The following is a 20,649-nucleotide window of genomic DNA, read 5'->3' as shown; positions in this document are numbered from 1 at the left end:
TTTGTAATTAGAATAAAATACTACTGTATTAAGGTTAGGTGGAAATAATACACATGAATTCAAGTATTAACATAACACTTTAAAAGTGATAAAACTAACAAACTAACATAAAACAATCCCTTCCATAAAAGTGGGTGACATAAGAGAACTATACCTTGGATGTGCAAGAATTACAATGCACACAGTGCTGGTTCTCACGAGAGACATATCTCTGACAGAGGGAGCAAAATCTAAAGAGAGAAACAGGGAAATGAGCCGCAAGTGTTCATTGAGATTCACAGAACTGACAAAAGCAAACAAGGTACTTGCTCCAAAAATTGGAGGTAATCAGAATTCAATTCAGTATGAAATTATGGACCAAATCTGAGGGTAATATAAGAACCACATGATTCAGTATTTGAAAGCATTTTACTGTTAGGTACATAGATGTGAATTTTCAGGTGACTTGGGAAGTTCAAAGCGCTCTCACCTGTATCCTTCCTCTGATGGAAGGATTATTTTGTTGGGTGGAACGTTGGTGAAAATTCGGACAGGAGACTGTTTTCGACCTGTCTTTCCATGTTTGTAAAGCGCATGATTATCATAATCCACCTAGGAAGAAAAAAGAAAATTCACTCAAATGAGTCAACATTCGCTAAGCTCCTTTAACCAATAAACAAACAAACTGATGCCAAGATCCAGGCTGAGGTGCTCCAGTAGGGAATAAGAAAGTCCTAAAAGCAAGTTTACTCGCCGCCAACCTCAGGAGGCGCCTAGAGCAGTGGCATTCCATTACAACAAGGGAAAGATGTGTTATGTCACACTCATGTTGGTGGGTAATGGGAATGACGCTAACTTTATCTAAAAGGCTACAAAACAAAGTATTTTGTAATTAAAGCTTTATTTCTGATGCTAACCACAGGCTTTGTTTGAAGATGTATGCTAGTGACACTGAGATGTTCCACTTTCTTAGAGAAAAGCTTGCTATTCAGCTGGCCACATCAAAGTGCGGTCTCTGCCCAGCCTTCTACAATCTGAGGAATGTTTTTTACCTATAAAAGGTCATGGATCTTGACTTTGAGAGCTACACTGAGGAGTCACTTAGTCCACAGTCTGGCTGACACGAGGCAGGAAGATGGGGATGAAGAACCCTTGGTTCTGTACCCAGCAGTGACCCTTCCAAACACTGACCTCCCTCGACATCTGAACTTGTGATGCCAGCATTTATTTTCAAAGTGAGGCCACCAAGCACTGTCTTATATGCCTAAATCCCCTGTCCTGTGTGCTAGTATCCATACTCACTCTCAGGCTGTTGTGAATCGCCCTAGCTACTAAACATGTCTTTCTTTAGATAAATAATACTCAAAAAGGGATCGGCAACACCAACATTACTGGGATGGATCCTGTTAGAAATGCAAGTTCCTACCCAGCCTACATCTACTATCTCAGACACCTTGGCAGTGGGGCCCAGCAATGTGTTTTAGCAAGTCCTCCTCACATGCTCACGTTTGAAAACCACTGCTTTAGATCCTCCTCAAGAATACCACGACAGTTAGGAGCTCAGGACGGGTGGATCCTAACTTCCACATAAGATGGCATGAACGCTTTGGATGAGAAGCAAAGATACACCTAGGAAGCTGGAATGGACCAGGCTTACAAGCTGGCTATTAAATAAATGAAGCACAAACAAGGGAAACCATGACAGGAAGACGGGCTTTTCTTTTCTTTTCTTTTCTTTTCTTTTTCTTTTCTTTTTTTTTTTTTTTTTTTTTTTGAGACAGGGTTTCTTTGTATAGCCCTGGCTGTCCTGGAATTCACTTTGTGGATCAGGCTGGCCTCCAACTCAGAAATCCGCCTGCCTCTGCCTCCCAAGTGCTGGGATTAAAGGTGTGCGCTACCACGCCCGGCGAGACGGGCTTTTCTTAAAAACAATTTTTAAAATGTATTCTTAGTCCCAGCACTCAGGAAGCAGAGGAAGGCAGATCTCTGTGAGTTCGAGGCCAGCCTGGCCTACAGAGCAAGTTTCAGGACAGCCAGAGCTACACAGAGAAACCCTGTCTCAAAACAAAACAAAACAAGTATTTTTAGACTATACATACATGTATACAATGTATCTTGATCATATCCGACCAAACTCCCTTTCCCTGACTCCACTCCAGTGCTTCCTCTTCCCATTTTCACGTCCTGTAAAAGGTATATATGTGCATGTGTATATGTGCATATGCATATACATATATCTCCATCCCTCTGAGTCTCTGAGTCCAATTAGTTACCAGCGTGTGCATGGGTGGGGGAAGGGTCACTCAGCATGGACAACCTACCAGCAACCACACCCTAGAAGAAACCTTGCATTGCCTCTTCCAGCAGTGTTCAGCTGTCAACAGCTCCTCAGTAGTTGTCACCCTCCCACACAGGGTAGGATGCGGACAGGTACTGCACAGGGAATCAGAAAGCGGCATTCACAGCACGCCTCCCCATCCTGACTCTGACATCCCTTTTACTCCTTCTTCCGTGATATCTCCTCAGCCTTGAGGATGTTGATACAGATATCCCGCTTCCGGGGAGTCAGGGAGAAAGTGCAGGAGTGGCTATGACCCAAAGACATCGTACACATGAATGAGATTCTCAAAGAATACATAAAAAAATATGGCATAAAAAAGTTCCATCAGGGCTGAGCACTCAACAGCACTCATCCTCCACGCTCCATCCAAACTGTAGGAGTCAAGCTTCTGATGGCAGACTGCTCAACTCTCCACAGCTCTGGTTTAACCCGGTATTACCAGATTTACTCATAAATGCATCCACTAAGGCTCAGACCGCAGCAGTGAGAAACAGCTGGGCAGACTAGCTGAGGGAAGGCAAGGCACAAGTCAAAGTCCCAAGGGTTTCTGATAGGCTGCCCGCCAGCAGGGGCCTCCACCCTCAGCCTTGCCTTGCCTCCCAGGTAGGCTGGTGGAAGGCCTCTACGCATGCGCAGTATCCCAACAAGGGAAGACTTTGTTAAGGTCCCATTTGCAGCCCTTCGTTCAGTCCCCGAATTTTAAGACAGACACTGATAAAACCTGCTCATTTCTACTGAAAATAATAGCAATGAATAGGATTTATAGTTTAACAAATTGGGGGTGTTTGTTCAGAAAAGACTGGGAGGAACTGACAGCTAGTTCATAACTGAAGGAGGATCATATGGAATAGAAATTAGACTTATCCTTTATTGCCTCGGAGAACAGAACCAGGAGCAATGGTTAGGAGTTAATGGGGAGCATATTTTATCTCAATATGAGAAAATTCTCTAACGATTAGAGCTATTAAATAAATTGAGTTGCCTTGTAAGGCTTTAGGACTCTGCGCCCCGACAGCATCCGAGTGAGGCTGGATGAGCGCTTGTCATGAATTCAGCAAGGAGATTATTACACTGGGAAGTCAGCCCAGGTTACCTCTACGTTTCTTCCCAGCTTTCAAAAATCCCGTGAATATATGTTACCTGTTAGAGGCAAGACACAAAAATGGATTTTACTTTAAAAAAAAAAATCAACCTAAAATAGTAGTTTAAGTAGTTTTCTTTTGAAGAGATTTCAATTTATAATGTTTCCCTGGTGCAGCCCTTTGTGGAGTAGAATATATGTGGTACCTTATTAAATTCAACAAAAGATATTTTGCACATAAACTTATGAGTGTCGTAAGAAAAGCCACTCTTCCCACGAGACTGCTGCAACTTGGAATCGCTGGAGAGTTAAGATGTGGGAGGATGTGTACTGCGTGGGACACTCGTGCCACAGCAGCAGATGGAGGGGCAGCCTCTTTATGGTTTCCCAAGGAGCTGGAGAACTCGCGTGTCAGGAAGGTGGCTGATTGCTCGATTTTGCATAACCTAATTGAGATTATTATTATTTTTAAATGCGGGTTTGTTGTGCTAATTAACTATAAACATATGGTATGTAAAACGCATGCTGCTAGAGTAAATTAATGTACCTCTAACATACATCCATATTTCATAGCTTCATCCACACAAATAAACCTCCCGTGGAAGTGCTGTAAAGCAAACACAATTTTGCAAATTGCCTATCGCTACTGCTAGAGCTGATCCACCATGTTCCCGTCATTATCCCTGACATCTCACTCACAATGATGATGAGAGGCATTTTCAAACAGAAAATTTCTCCCACAGAACTGATTAATGTGATGAAGTACTGTATAGAAATGAGGGAAAGCACAAAATCTCTGCAGTTCCCAACTTTTAATTCGAGCCATACGCAAATGTCTCTGCAGCTTGAGCCTGAACAGTTAGATGGAGACCGAGGCGCTAGAGCATGACCTCTGCGCCTACTATGTTCCAGGCCACACTCGCATTTGCACAGCTCTCTGAGGACTATGTGCTGTGTGGTCATACTAAGGTTTTAAGACTGCCTGGGCTTTACCAACCAGCCCCCACAACCACAGTCGGCCTCACAGCCTTCAAAGCCAGATTTAAAATGTCCATGTAGACTACTCCCCCTGTTCAACACTTAGGGAGTCTTTATTACACACCGAGTTTCAAGAATTTGGTTGCCATCTTCTAATATTCAACAATTGCCCCAAATTCCTATCAAAATATCTTTTCTACTGTAAAAATAAGCTAAAAAGGGTTTCCTACATAGGCTGACTATAAAAAAAGTTTAGCGTTGACAAAGCAAACAGCTCTACTTTCAACATGCAAGGTGTATTCCAGGTTAGGAAGACACGAAGTAGCCGGGCAGAGGTGGCGCACGCCTTTAATCCCAGCACTCAGGAGGCAGAGGCAGGCGGATTTCTGAGTTCGAGGCCAGCCTGGTCTACAGAGTGAGTTCCAGGATAGCCAGGGCTACACAGAGAAACCCTGTCTCAAAAAAAAAAAAAAAAAAAAAAAAAAAAAAAAAAAAAAGACATGAAGTCTAGAGAGAGCATTGCGGAGGTTGGGGGTGTGAAACTGTCTCAATGGAGTGTGCTAACCACATGAACGCTGCCACTCCAGTCCTTGTTCCTCGCCCCTCAGCCTGGGGCAGACATCACTAATCAGTCTTGTTAGCTTGCCCAGTGAGCCTGGCGTTCTCTGAACAAGTCTAGGACGTCACTAGAATGAGTCTCAGCACTTCGAGGGAAGGCCCTGCCACGCCTCTGCTCTGTGAAGCATTTACTTTATAGGTCAGGCAAACAGCTCTGGAAAGACCAGCTGATCGCCCTAGTCACATTGCTCTACAGGCAGTGCTAGGACTCAAGACTTCTAACTTGAAATCGGAATTCTCCTCCTCCTTATCTGCCCTTAATAAAGCCGCAGCTGATCGCTATTTCATTGCCTGCTTATCGAGCACGTTATCCGAGTGATTTATGTGTCACGAAGATTTGCAGCAGGTGAGCCTTCCTCTTATCTGAACAGTGTCCTCCCTGCCCCTACAACAAGAGCCAGTGATTGTGGTTTTGTTAGCTTTTTTACTGTACTGTGGCTTGAAGTCTGGTTTTTTTTTTTTTTTTTTTTTTTTTTTTTGGTTTTTCGAGACAGGGTTTCTCTGTGTAGCCCTGGCTGTCCTTGAACTCACTCTGTAGACCAGGCTGGCCTCGAACTCAGAAATCAGCCTGCCTCTGCCTCCTGAGTGCTGGGATTAAAGGCGCGCGCCACCACACCCGGCTTCAAGTCTTATTGAGGCTTTGGTGATGATGGAGGAAGGGGTCAGAGCTATGCAGAAAGATCTGTACTGGATGATAGAGGGCATTCAGTTTCGTTCTAATTTGCCTGTGGTGCTGGGCATTGAACCCAAGACCTCAGGAATGGCTATGTGCTGTCTCCAGATCTCATTGAACCCAAGGCCTCAGGCATGGCTATGTGCTGTCTCCAGATCTCATTCTCCTCCTTCCCAGCTGCTGGCTTTTGCTTTGCTCCCAATCAGACACACATGATCTAACCTCAACATTTTTTTTTAATAATACAGTGAATTGTACAATTATTTCCAGTAAGCCAGTAAGCTTAGGCTGTCAACTATTTCCCAAAGCCCTTTCCTAATGACACAGGCAGGCCAAGAAAATGACATCTAAGTGCCAACTCTACACTAACATCATTTGCCTGCCCTGTAAAAGAGTTGTCTTCTTTTGCCCTAACATCATTTCAAATTCTTGCCACTTCTGTACGTGCAGATGCAACTGTCTTCCAGGAAACCCGTGCTAACCAATGTTAAGGTCTGAGATGTATAAAAAAAAAAAAAAAAAGATGGAGAAAAGTTCTGCCCTGCCTTGAAACTATCTGATGATCGTGTGGACAACAGCCTGGCCTCTACAAGTGTCGCATATCAAGGACTGGGGTATCCCTTTCCATACATTACCCCAAGAGACATATGTGTTACCAGTGCTATACTCATCAGCATCATTATTATTATCGTCATCATATTCATTTAACAGAGAAGAGGGGCCTCAGAGAGGCTAAGCAGCTGAGCTGAGATTAAAACCCATACCTCTCACCACTAGAGTTTGTGCTCTTTCTCATTCTATTCATATGGAATATATGGACACCTACTGTGTGCCGACCATCACAGGAGGGCACCACTTCCCTCAAAGGAAGCAGGTGCCACTGGAGCCAGTTTAGTTAGTTCACTTCTTCAGACTAAGTCAGCTGCCTCTGCCTTGCAAATGCCAACTCTAGAAGCAGCCCTCCCTCAAACAGAACAAAGAGCCCTGCAAGCTTGAAAAGGAGGGGAAACAGCTGTGGAAGGAAGGACTGTGATGTAGGCTATGCTTTACCTACAAGTCAAGGTTAAAATGGCTTACACTACCCACTTTTTGGAAAGGATACTCTTAATATGGTTCAACCATCATAGAAAAGCCATCACAAATGAGAAAATAATCCTAGTTTTCAAAGTCTATACTGTGGAAGCCACGGAAAAATGCTATGGATTAGAGATGCTTACAGCTGTTTCGTTATAGTACCTTAAAGACAGAAGAAACATAAGAAGGAAGGAAATCTGCACAGCCAGCTAAGGAAGTAAAGTGAAATTATTAAATAAAGATTATGTAGCCACCTTTAAAAGTATATACTTATAGAAAATGGAGAAGAATTCAAAAAAGTCTCTTAAGCTGGCTGAAAGCAAAGTAAAACTTTTAAGTTAATGCTTGCTTTCCACAGCAGCAGCACCACAGGTACAGTCTCCCATACACTGGCTAACCAGCATCACTTCAACATATTCTTCACGATGGCATATGCCTTTGACAGTAGACAGTTGTGCTATCTGGCAACAGCTGGTAAAGATGCTTACAATGTGAGGGCTGAAAAACTTCAGGCACTCAACTCCTCAGAAATCACAAAAGGAAAAATGCCTTTGCAAAAAGAAGGAACAGTTCCACGTGGCGGCCACACAGAGTAATGGTAACAACAGGGTTGGTTAACTTTAGAACCCAAGGAAAGCAGGAAGTTGAGTGGAACTACCTGGGCTTTGGCCTGTGCCCCATCTCTGGCAGTGCCAGGAAGGCTGCTCACTCCAGTGGGCGGGCAAAGTCACACACTGTCATCTCTGCCTCTTTAGACACCACACAGCGGGTAGCATGCCCCTTTAAAGCGCTTAGCATCCTTGAGTGACACACAGGAAAGGACACAAGACTTTCCACCAACCAGAAAGGGTGATTTAGTTTCCTGTAACCTGTGAGCAGAACAAAGCTACACCCACACTGGTGGTCCTGGGGGCTGGTGCTGATGAGAGCAGGGACTAGTTAACCTAAACACCCAGCTGCATCCCGTGCATCCCGCAGTCACCTGGCAGACTTGAGAAACTATTTCCTCTTGGGGCTGTACTCTGATTTTGTTTGACAAGGGTGAGCTTGTTATTGTTTGAGCTTTTTTGTTGTTGTTTTGAGTGTGTGTACTCAAGAATCTAGTTTTAGCAAGTACAGTAGAAGATGGAGACATTAGGAGCCAGGGACTATTCCATACACAGAATAATTTAGTTGCTAATATACTTCAAAACACGTTAATTTACTAAAATCAAAGGTTAGTCTTATCAGAACATTCCAGCAGCATATCCATTCCCCAAGCACACCAGAAGACAGCTGTTACTGTACCTGGTAATCCAGCATGCAGAAGCTCGGGAAAAACTGACAAATCCGTGATTCAAAAAAATAGGGGAAAATCCAGAAAATGGGCAGTTCTTTGTGGCTGTCATCTAATAGATCACACAGGGGAAAAAAATAAAATATAAATAAGAAAAATAAAGTAAGAAAGTGATTCTAAAACCAAAACTAAAATCTTCAGTAGAAGTGTTAGTTGTTCCACAGTGCACTTGTCACACCGAAAGGGATGCTTGCGACAGTGCCATCCTACCTTGACCTTTTCCAAAGGTCAACAGAAATACTACATGGCTATAACAAAGCAGAGGCTTTCCTTGTGCTGATTCGTGATCTTCAGAGCAGCACATAAGTAAATAAATCATATTTAACAATGAGCCATGCTTCAGAATTCCTCTAGCTTCTGTCCCTTGACGCCTACTACCTCCATGGCTCAGTTAGTGGAGAAACCTGGCCACACCTGGCCACTCATGTAATTTATCAGCTCACAGGCCAGAAGCTGCGTCTAAAAGGGAATGTACTTACTAATGGGATAACTGTACCGAACACTTAGCAGTCTCAAGCCACTTCAAACTGAGCAAGTGTCTCTGTAAAATTGCCAGTGGGTATTTTCTTGACTAATGATTGATATGGGACAGAGCCCACTCTGGGTAGTGCCACTCTGGGGCTGGCGGCCATGAGTTGTAGAAAAGAGCAGGCCGAGGAAGCCATGGGGAACAAGCCAATAGTCAGCCCTCCTCCATGGCCTCTGCACCAGCTCCTCCCCCCCCTGGTCCTGCCGTGGCTTCCCTCCATAGACTGTGACTCAGGACGTGTAAGCCAAATAAACCTTTCTTGCCCCAGGTGCTTTTGGTCATGGACTTTATCACAACAATAGGAAGACTTTAGGGACAGGAGACAAAACTCATTAATCTATTCTTAGCATCCAAATCCATCCGCGCACAGGAGCCACTCGTTGAGTATTTTTTGAACAAATGACAGCAGCTCACTGTTGTGCTTCACAGTGCTCCATAATCTTACAACCATGGTCCTGAGAAGCCATTTAAAAAACATGACTAGGGTAAGAGGAAGTGTCCCATGGTCATGAAGTTTGCCATCATCCAATCAAATGTGCTTTTACAGAGAGCCCAGAGCTGCACACTCCGTAACTGCTAGGCTTGGCTCGTGTTGACAGGAAGCAGAAGCAGACACATAAACACGAGCTCATTTTGCAGTAATTAACAAAAAAAATTAAAAAAAAAAAAAGGCACCTTGGCTTTGACCTTCTTTCCACATAGCAATTAACTTCTTGAATGTAATAGCCAGAGGTTCCACCAAGCCGCCAAAGGGAGGGTCTGTCACCATAATCACCCCCTTGCCTTCCTCTTCCTGTAAGAATTCCTTGCACACTTCAAGGGCAGCCTGTAACAAATAAAACGTCATTTCTAAATTAGTACCAGAGACGGGCCCCTTTATCCTATTGGGAGAATGCATTAAGCCTGGTCTCACTGGAAAACGTCACCAAGCCACCCTGCGCTGCAGAGTCCCTCAGTGACATCCTAAGTCTCTCTTAGTCACTCCCATCAGATTTTATCTTCGGGTTCCTTGATAAGCAGGTTTTTAAATTGCAAATTCAAATACCATCACTATCAGACAACTCCACATTTCAAATAGTTAAATTAAAAAACTAAATTTAGTAACCCAAAAGGAGAAAGCCGTCACCCGTGAAAACAACCTACACGTTCAGTCCAACAAACAGGGGCAGAGGGGTGGTGCTGAGCCCTGAGGACACAAGGGGGAACCGGCTGTGGGCTTGCCGAGTGAGTGAGTGAGTGTCTTGTCCACTGCCACAAGCTCTGCTTAGTAAGTGCTGTGAGTCGGCAGGCAAGCAGGCACACACTTCGGAGTAGTAGGTAAGGAAGCAGCAGACATATTTGCACATGCATAGCAAGTATATAAAGGAAGTTTACAAATGGCAAAACCCACCTGGTCCCCGAACCTGTGCCAGTAACACACTTCCCCACCAGGCTGCCAGCGTTTCCAGAAGCTGCCAAACTAACAGCAGCTAGGCTATTTATCAGCTTCTGCTTGGGATGCAGTGAACAGGAGGCACATCTATCATAGTACCACTCGACTACTGACTTGGAAGAAGTGTGCAAATCAACACCTTCGGCATTCAAATAACACAAGGTTTTAAAATGAAGAACTTTAGACTTTACACAGGCTGCCAATGCAGCACCAAGGATGCAAACCCACTTCCTTCATCCTAACCCTAAGCTCACACCCCCTGCATCCCTCGCCCCTCCCACTCCCATTTCCAATGGCTATGCTGACCACTCCCCCATCAGAACCCACCAGCCCCAGCAGCACAGCACCTAGACCTCACTCCTCGCCCTGCCCTCTGTTCTTCACAACAGTCCACAGAACAGGTCGGCCTTGACTTCCAGCTGGGCATGACTGCACCTCCTGCCCCCTCCCTCCACTCTCCTAGCTGTGAAATGTGCCTGGCCCACTGTCAGCTGACCTCAGCTCTCCTCCACATGTCCCCAAGCAGTTGTCGAATGCAGGGATTCCCAGTGATGCCTTGTGGGAACAGTGGCACACACCTAATTCTAACCTCTGTTCGTCTCAGTCCTTGGTATTGGCAGCTTTCCTGGCTGAGAGCCACTCAGCTCAATGGCAAATTGATCCCCATGAGTGGAAAAATAGGTTTGCTACATCACAAGACTCATTTTCAACCCTAAGCAATAACTCAGTATTGGTGTTCACTTCCTGAAAGCTCTGTTGTCATCGGGTTTGGTTTTCATTCCATCATTAGCTAATACTGCAAAGGACACTACAGAATAAGCATGGGTCGCAGTTTTACAACGACTGATTGACAGGCATGCACACACACCCTGGGTAGTTTCTACAGCATTCCTGGTAGTTTCCAGACACCTCTAATCAACCTCCCCATCAGCTGTGACTATTTGGCTAATTACAAATTAGACTCCATGACTAATAGCATCAGCTAGGAACAGACACGTAGGTGGTGCGATCCATTTCTCCTCAGTGACATTGTCAGTATCACCTTGAAAGCCGCTTTTTCCTCCCAAACAACTCCTGCTTTGTTAGAGACTTTGTTTGTTTGTTTGTTTGTTTATCTGGTTTCCAGCTCAGAGATCTGCCTGCCTCTGCCTCCTGTGTGCAAAGATTAAAAGCATGGGATACCACATTGAGCTCTAACTTACTGTTTAAAAAAAAAAACCCTTCAGGCTCAAGGAAAAGGGTAAGGTACCAAAATATGCATTTAATTACAGTCTGGCAGAAAGCAAAGGAGAATCCGACCTTGTTAGGAGTTCAGGGGAGGCTGGAGGAAGTTATTTGGAACAGAGCTTTGAAAGTTAACAAAGGACAGAAGCCAGGGGACCAGCAGGGGCAAAGGGCCTGTGGTCAAGGGAGTAGCTGAAGGTACACACCATGCATCTTGAACACAAACAGCAAGGAGGAGAACAAGGACAGGAAAGGTTAACAGAGATCAGGTCATATGGAGCCCTGTGGGGGTGCCATTTGGGCACTCAGAAGACAGAGGCAAGAAGAGCCCCTGAAGTCCGAGGCCAAGCAAACCTACTGAACACAGAGAGCTCCAGGCTAGGTGGACTATACAGTAGGATCTTGTCTGAAGGAAAACAGCAAAAGGGAATAAAGACTCTAATCTAGTTGCTCAATAAATAACCAGTGAAGATGAATAACTCAGCAGTAGAGCACTTGCCTGGCACACACGAGGCCCTAAATTCAATCCCTATCACCACTAAACAAAAACAGACGAAACAAGGAAAAATAAGCTCTAAAAAATGATACAAGAACAATAACAACAACGAAAAAGGCACTCCTGAATTTGTTAATCAACACTAACAGACGAAAGAGATGATGGTTGTTAAGTCTTACCTTTCCATCAAAGAAATGATGGTTGAACATGTTATAGCGGCAAAAGCTTCCTTCCAGGTAAAACTGTGAATATCTGTAAAATAATTCATTATCAAGTGACGTGCCCAGGCACATATAGTAAGTAAGTAAACAAACACTAAACTAGAAACTCCAAAGTCACATTTTGATTAAATACATTTCATCATCCTTTGCTTTTATTTTTTTTTTCAGATTTATTTATTATTATATATGAGTACACTGTAGCTGTCCTCAGACACACCAGAAGAGGGTATCAGATCTCATTGCAGATGGTTGTGAGCCACCATGTGGTTACTGGGATTTGAACTCGGGACCTTTGGAAGAGCAGTCAGTGCTCTTAACCGCTGAGCCATCTCTCCAGCCCCATCTTTTGCTTTTTAACAATAAAGAATACTTTACAATAACTTAAGGGCATCTGTAACAGTGCATATTGAATTGATTTTCCCAAGTAGGCCAGTACCAAGCCCAAAGGATAATCATACATAAAAGATACAGATTCAAAGTGGACTGGTGGTCCCGGCCTGTAAGCTCAGTTATCTGGGAGGTTGATAAGGAGGACTGTAAGGTCAGAGGCAGCTTGGGGCTAACGAGTGAGTCAAGGGTGTCTTGGTAAGACCCTGTGTCAAGTGAAAAGTGAAGGCTGAGAACACAGCTCAGTGAGAGAGCACTTGCCTAAGGTCTTATGCTCAACTCTGTGAACTACAACACCAGCAACAAAAGACAGACTTAAAAAAAATCTGATGTTTCTTTATTTATATGAATATACTGTAGCTGTCTTCAGACACACCATAAGAGGGCATCGGATCCCATTACAGATGGTTGTGAGCCACTATGTGGTTGCTGGGAATTGAACTCAGGACCTCTGGAAGAGCAGTCAGTGCTCTTAACCTCTGAGCCATCTCTCCTTCCCCAATGTTCTTATGGACCAAAATACCACACATAAACTGGGCCACAAGACATACTATGCAATTTAAGTTTGCAGTGTTTATAATTTAAATAAGTCTTTCCCAATTAATAGCTTCTTAAGATCTTATTTTTAACTACAAGTATATATCTGTGTCTACATGTGGGTGTGTGTACATGAGTGTAAGATGCCTGCAGGGTGCTAGCCTCGGGAGCTAGAATTGCCTGTGTTTGTGAGGTGCCTGATGTGGGTGCTGGCAACCAGTCCCTCGGTTCTCTGAGAGAGCAGCATGTATTCTCCCGAGCCATCTCTCTAGCCCCTCAGGGTTAGAATTTTAAGGAAATACTAAGCCAACATTTCTGTCCAACAGCTCTTATGTCTCCTGTGATTAAACACCCACACACACACCATATACACATTCTCTCTCACACACACACACCACGCAAAAGCACTTAATGAAAGTTTCCCTTGTCTAATGCAAATTAGTTTAATAAAATATATTTCTCAATATAATACTGAAAGAAGTATGAACATTTAGTGTTTGCTGAATTTGTGCCAGGAGAGAGGAATATTTATTTACTGAATGAATTATTCTATTTTAACTACTACTTTAAAACACCATCAAAACTGAATGAGAGTGCCAGCTTTGGAAATTAGCATTTTATAATCTTTTTTTTCCCCTAATTTGCTATGAAATAGGCACACCACACAGTGGCTTGAGTTTATATTTACTTGACGATGCAGAAGACTGAATCCTCCATTTCCCAGATGAGCTGTCTGTCTCCGCATCTGTGTACCTGTGCCTTGCTGCCTTCATTGCTGTGTTTCCTGAGGTTTTCACACAGAAAGTCTGGAACTTTGTCTGACTTATTATAAATAATTCACATATGGACCATGCCATCCTATTGGAAAGATCTAAAAAAAAAATTAAAATTAAAAATCAGGAACTTGCCAGGCAGTGGTGGCACTCGCCTTTAATCCCAGCACTTGGGAGGCAGAGGCAGGTGGATATCTGAGTTCGAGGCCAGCCTGGTCTACAGAGTGAGTTCCAGGACAGCTAGGGCTGCACAGAGAAACCCTATCTCAAAAAGCCAAAAAAAAAAAAAAAAAAAAAAAAAAAAAAAAAAAAAAAAAAAAATCAGGAACTCAGCCTTACTTCTACGACCTCTTGGAAAGACCATGGTAGTGACATTGCACCTCGACTCCATCACTATATGTAACGGATCAGCCACCCAGGGCAAGTTTCTTACAGCGGGCAGCTGCGGCCTAGCCTCTTCTCAGTCCACAATGGTAAGAGCACAGGCTCTGTGGTCCAGGTTCAAACTCTGGACCCTTGTGTCCTGTGTAGCCTTAGGAAGTAAGTCAGTCAGCCTTTCTGAGCCTCAGTTTCCTCGGATCTCACTGAGAGAATGGCAGCTACACGCCACACATTCCAGTGTGCCTGTATTTTAATATACTTAGTCATAAAGACTTGCATCCCAGTGCCACCAATACTAGGAAATGATGTCTTTAGTCACCATCATAATCTAAACCCACTGCTTCTTGCTCTGCGGAGAGGGAAGAGCAGCTGCTCGCCATCCTGCATGATGTTTGGCAATCTCTGCCCATCTCATACAATAGTAATTTGTACTGAAGAAGTAAAGAAAGGCTTGGGTACCTGAGAGCCATTCCCAAACTGCAGGGGCAACGACAATGGCCATCAATAAATAAGCAAATCCTCAGATCTAATTAAATTTCAAGGTCTCTCCACCCCCACCCACTTCAAGGGTCTTGTTTGCTGTTTATTTGTTTTATCTTCTAAGACAGGGTGACTTTTTTTTTTTTTTAGCTCAGGCTACCCTGGAACTCACTTGTAGCCCAGGCTAGCCTTGAACAGTAGTCTTCCTGCTTCAGGCCCTAAGTGATAGGATTTTACATATTTTACACTGTGTATTACTTTCTTGTTTTTTAACCAATATTAGCACAGGCAGTTGTTGACAAATATTATCATTTGAGGATGTTCTGCCTTTTAAAAAGGAAAATACAATCCCCCTTTAATTTACTCCCTTTTTCTTCATTGTTTGACAAAGGCAAAATCCCTTTTAAAAGTTAAAAAGAGAATTTGATTTACATAAACTCCAGCACAGCGCACCTGTCCAAGCAGTCTGGGCAGCAGTGTGCAGAGCCAGAGAGGGGAAAGGCCAAGATTTCAGTTCTAAGTTTCCATCAAACACAAACAAGGGAACATAATTATTCATATTTTAAACGATATTTAAAAAAACACACCCAACATTGCCCTCTTAAAATGAAATTGGCCACAAAGAATTATTCTCTCCACTGAACAAGGCAAACAAAACCAATCAGGAAAGCATGCACTTGAAAACTGCTCAAAAGGACACTCGCTTCATTTGGCCATTCATTCTCTTTAAATGAGAGTCAGTCACCAAGTGTGAAGCATGCTCTTCCACAGGAAATGCAATCAAGAGCTGAATAAAATTACTTCAGAAATGAACCTAAGAAATTCATTTTTTGCTCTAACTTTATTTGGATAATAGTTTGCCAAATAGAGTCTCACATCTTTCATGCTAAAATTAGAGCATACAGAAACCATCGTAGCAAATGTTATCTTCACATCACTCAGTCCCTCACTATCTATAGCCCACAAACAGAGAGCACGCTGCTGAGGTACTTGGACAACCTTAGACAGGCCTTCTACAGGGCAAAAAGAAACTACAGTTTCTTGAACTTGTGGCAATCCTCCTGCCTCAGCCTCTTAAGTAACAGGACTACAAGCTATCCTAATGATAGTCAGCAAGCCAGGCTTCTGTGGGACCAGGCTACCAATGAGACCCATGAAAACGACCTTCTAAGTGCATACTCTCCCCCAAGGGCCTCCTATTAGACCCCAACTAACCTAAAGGTTCTACTACCCCACACCTGGGGGACACTGGGAAGCAAGCCTTTAACACATAGGCCATTGGAAGAAATACAGTATGAATAAAATATGCCATAATCTACACTTTGGGATATCACTCACCCATGCAAAACAGGTGGCTGGTGCAGGATCCCGCATGGATGGGCCTTGAGAGGCTGCCTGCTCTATGACCCCAGGCACAGAAATACTGGAATAGGCAACTCAAAAGGAAGTCAGAAAGTAGTGGGCAAAGGCTGGGGGCAGAAAGCAGATGCTCACTGGGAAAATGTTTCTTTTCAAAGGTGATAAAAGATGTCCTGAAATTACACAGTGAGGTGGTGCTACAATCTTATGAACATACACCTGGGAACACTGGTATATGTGAAACACTTCTCAATTAAAAAGAAACACAGTTGAAGCACAGGGAAGGGGGGGAACCTTTTTTTTTTTTTTTTTTTTTTTTTTTTTAATGTTTAAAAACACACTAAAAGATTGGAAAAGCCAGAACTCTGGGTGGCTTTTACAAACCTTCCCTTTCCAAACCAAATCTGAGATCCTTGAGACCCTGAGAAGATCCATGGCAAGTGTCCGGTTCCCCTCTGCCTGAGCCACCACAGCTACCTTCCAAGAAGCTTCTCTTGGACAAAGTCAGAGTCATGTACAACAATGCAAACTCCAGGAAGTCCCTGCGGTTGAGCGCTGGGACTCAGGAAGGAGCCCCACTGATTTGTCTTACAGACAGCAGCTTTTTCTCTCTAGCACTTCTAGCCCCGCTTCCCAGTCAAGTTTCCATCCTGGAGGGAGCACACTCCATCTGCCTTGTCAGGGGCTGCCCATGGTGGCGGCTTCTAAAATGGGGATTGGCTCTGGCTCGAAAGTTCATCAAGCTAAACAAAGCACTGTGGAGCTCTGCTGCCAAATCTCTCAGGAAAGACAACCTCTTTCTACTGTTAGGAAGTAGGGGTAGGAGTAAGGTAGCTTAACTCTGCTGCCACCAAAGTCCTCTAGCAGTACGAAGGACGTTAAAGCCACCATCGGATGATAAAAGGCAATACACAGAGAGGTGGAGGTCTAACACCATGGTGTGAGGCCCAGACAGTGACTGCAACAAGGCTATCGTTGTCATGGACTCCAGTAATATGACACAAGAAATGTTTTCATATGAACAGATTGCTGGGACAATAAGAAAATACTTGCAACCAATAGGAGTGCCTTGTTATGAATATTTAATTCGCTTGGCAAAGGTTACTGGTTCACATGAACCAGGAGGAGGAACAGAGGGTGGGGGGTGGGTGGGGGCTGGCAGAGGAGGGGGGAGCGCCTAAGACCGGTTCATGTGCAGAATGATAAGTATTTCCACTTGGAGTTAAGACTGCCTGGCTTTCAATTCTGGCTTGCTCACTAACAAGCTATGATTTTGGCTAAGTTACTTCACATCTTTGTACCTCAGTTTTTCCAACTGGAAAATAAAAATGATTGCAGCACCTATTATATAGGGCTATTACGGGAAGTGAGTTATACAGGGCCTGACACATGCTAAGAACTCAAAAAACACTAGGTACTGTTAACAGAATGACAAGAATCCCAAAGTAAAACTTCTACATATAAAACAATGTATCTATATTGATAGTAATACTTTAGGAAACAAAGGAATATAGAATTTTAAAAAGAAATTGATGTATCTCTACTAAACAGTCACAAAGAAAGGAAATGTTCTTGTATGCTATATGTATTACCTTTGGGCAACACTATGGTAACTAAAAGAAGGCAGACACAAGGTCACATATGAAATGGGTCCATTTATATAAAATGTCTAGAAGAGGCCAACCCATGAGACCAGAAGTGGCTATCAGGGACAGTGACCATGATGTTTCTTTTCTGTGTGACAGGAATGCTCTAACACAAGCACAGTGGCTCACACCGGAAATCCCAGCACTTGATCAGTAAATCTCATGTTCAAGGCCACAGTGAGACCCTGTATCAAACCCCCCAAATTAAAGACATAGATAAAATGTTCTGAGAGTAGACAGTGGTATCTCTGTACAACCTACTAAACACAGACTCAAAACCAAGGGAACACACACTTCAAACTGTAATAATCACAACTCAATTATGGCAGAGGGTTGGAGAGGTCGCTTAGCAGTTCTGAACACATATTGTTCTTGCGGAAGACCCAAGTTCAGTTCCCAGGACTCACATCAAGTGGCTCACAAACACCTCTGACTCCAGCTCTGAGGGATCTGATGCCCTCTTTGAGCCTCTGAGGGCACCTGCACACACGTGCACACACCCACACAAACATGTAATTTTATGTAAATCTTTATAAAAGAAATCGACATTATCAGGTTGGGAAGGATCACTCCTGTTGAACACAGACCCGCTCTGTCAACAGGGAGAAGTGGTTCACAATGGCTGAGAACGTGGAGGAAAGAGCTAGGAACTGCATGCTGTCGACAGTGTACAGCTGATTTGGAAGAATAAAGAAAGGTACCTTGTACGAGCTGTACTTTTGGAGGTGACAGTTATGTGGGTGTGTGAGGAAGTCAGAGGTTAACACTGGCAGTCTTCCTCAATCACTTCTCCACTTTATTTTGGAGATCCGGTCTCTTCCTGAATCTGGAGCTCACGTGTTCAGTGAGGCTGGCTGGCCAGCGAGCCCGAGTGATGCTCTCATCTCCGTCTCACAGAGCCGGGGTGAACTCTTCATTCCCGTCATGCTCGTCTCTGACCAGAACTCGGGTCCTGGTACTTGCAAACCTTCCCTCTCCCCTCTCTTTATCAATGCAATGTTTTCCCAGCCACTAAGCTGTGCTGTTGTGTGTGACATTTTACTCTTTAAAAATCTGCTTTGGGACGTGATGATGTCATTAAGGGTCAAAGTCACTGGTATGATTCTATTTGAGAATTGTTTTATCCCATTCTGTAAAATAAATTATTAAAAGTAAAAAAAAAAATCTGCTTTGGGGATGTCAGTGTTTAAGAACACTTGACACACTTAACAGAAGACCCAGGTTCAGTTCCCAGCACCCACATGGTGGCTTACGGCCATCCTTAACTCCAGTTCCAGGGGATTCGATGCCCTCTTCTGACCTCCAAGGGCATCAGGCACACATGTGGATCCATGTAGCATGTAGGTAAAACACTTAATCACATAGAATAGCCTTTCTAACCCTGACTTATCTGCAGGGAGAAAAAGCATATTTAATGTCTCATACAGATACTGCAACACTGTTCAAACAGATCGAAACGGAGGACACAAAGCCTGATCCTTTAGTATAGACAGTGACATGTAAAACTTGCCAAGAATAATTGTCTTCAAACCATTACAGAGACTAAGGAACATTTTAGTCTGCACACTCAGGCAGTGGACAGATGTTTGTTCCTTGTACACTACAAGTCACACTACAGATGCATCCCAATATGAAAAGTGTCCTGTAGTCCCAACACATACCTATCTCTATCTCCCACAAATAGACCTACTTTCCAACTCTCAGCCCAAGACCTGCCTATCGCACGCCTGCACCCACTCCACTTCCAGCCGCACCCCCTCCACTTCTGGCTACACTCCCTCCACTTCCGGCTGCACCTGGGAAGTGCACATCATCTGGAAAGATGGTATTTTTAGAACGACTTATTGCATAACCAAGATTTGAAGATGAGACAAAAATCCCAAAATTCTGACCACCAATTAGGCAGTTCATGAAGAGTTAGTTCATGAGGAAAACTACATTTAGCAGGAATCGTCTCTGATCCTAAGTCACATACAAGAACACCTGTTCACGGAGGAAAAGTCTGTGGTCCACAGTACCATTTGAAACAAAGGTTATGTGTTAACTTTATATACGTGACAAGGTGTTTCATAACCTACCACTACTCCTTAGTGTTACTTAAAGCGTGTCAGGTTAGGAACAGTTCAGAAGAGAAGAACCCAGGAAGAAATGAGAGAACAAAGAAGCAATGTGATATTATAAACCTACCGAAAGTCAATGTCCAATAAAAGGCTCCTCATGCCGGACCTCTCACCTGATGCTGTTAGCCTGATCTGCTCGTGGAGCCTGAAGCAAGTAATGAAAGCAAATTTAATAAGAAACTACAGATGCCACAGACAGGCAGCAAACAAAACACGTTGCAGGGAAACACTGCAGAGAATCTGGCTCACCTTAGTTTTACAGACTTTATTTTTTAAGGGCAGAACTTAAGAGAGAAATCTAAGATAAAACTTTCAACCTCAGATCAGAAAGCAACCATTTGAGGGGGACACGGTTTCCACGTCCTCTTGTGTCAAGAGCCTCACGCCTCACTCTGCACACAGCATGACTGCTTCATAAAAATGCGTGTAAGCGTAGAAGGGTACAGAGGGGAGAACTTCTGAAGAGGACCGTACCTTGGTGCTCCAACACACAACACTCTGCTGAATCCGAGGGTAGCAAGGAGGCCTGCCAGAAACTGGCAGCTCCTGTCAGCAAACAGGTACTGGGCGTGCGTCTTCTTGTTCTCCAGTGGGTAGAGCAGCTGACTGGGCCTTCCAAGCTGGGCGACAGAAATGTCAGCTGACAGCTGATGCGTGCCGTGCTCCCTCCAGTCTGCAGGTAACAGCAACTGCTGGCAACTTTGACAGAACTTTCTTTGAGCCAAGGGCAACTGAATGAAACTCAGGTACCTTCAAGATACAACAGAAGATGCGGAAGTGTATTTTAACACTTTTTTTAAGACGATATACTTTTGCTATTTTTAGAATCCACAAAGTACTCTTACTTCCCAAAAAGTAGTGCATAAAGAAGCGAAAATGAGAAAAAGGATCTATGGAATGTTGGCGAGAATTTATGTCTGGCTGTATACCTACAAAGTGGAAAAGAGTCAGCAATTTCATAAGAATTGAGATGCTCCAATTTAG

At 43.8% G+C, this 20,649-nt stretch overlaps 1 protein-coding gene across 8 annotated transcripts in view; it reads right to left on the bottom strand.

The window, feature by feature from the left end:
- Positions 1-20,649, bottom strand: part of Zcchc4 (zinc finger, CCHC domain containing 4) — a 49,258-nt gene that overhangs the window by 8,275 nt on the left and 20,334 nt on the right. For 5 of the 8 annotated variants that reach the window (NM_001309445.1, XM_006504189.4, NM_001308144.1 and 2 more), the window contains 7 exons: positions 20,140-20,415; positions 19,733-19,810; positions 11,941-12,013; positions 9,285-9,435; positions 8,032-8,132; positions 470-591; positions 155-230 (listed from right to left, as the gene is read on the bottom strand). In NM_001309445.1, coding sequence (NP_001296374.1) covers positions 155-230; positions 470-591; positions 8,032-8,132; positions 9,285-9,435; positions 11,941-12,013; positions 19,733-19,764 — 555 coding nt within the window. In that variant the 5' untranslated portion in view covers positions 19,765-19,810; positions 20,140-20,415. Of the gene's footprint in view, positions 1-154; positions 231-469; positions 592-2,078; positions 2,164-8,031; positions 8,133-9,284; positions 9,436-11,940; positions 12,014-13,594; positions 13,778-18,246; positions 18,741-19,732; positions 19,811-20,139; positions 20,416-20,649 lie in introns of those variants that run through there. The other 3 variants (XR_001784758.2, XM_006504190.2, XM_006504191.3) reach the window with 3 other exon arrangements.

This window comes from Mus musculus, chromosome 5 (genome assembly GCF_000001635.26).
Source record: "Mus musculus strain C57BL/6J chromosome 5, GRCm38.p6 C57BL/6J".
Lineage (NCBI taxonomy): Eukaryota > Metazoa > Chordata > Mammalia > Rodentia > Muridae > Mus > Mus musculus.
This window is presented reverse-complemented; position numbering and strand designations above follow the sequence as displayed.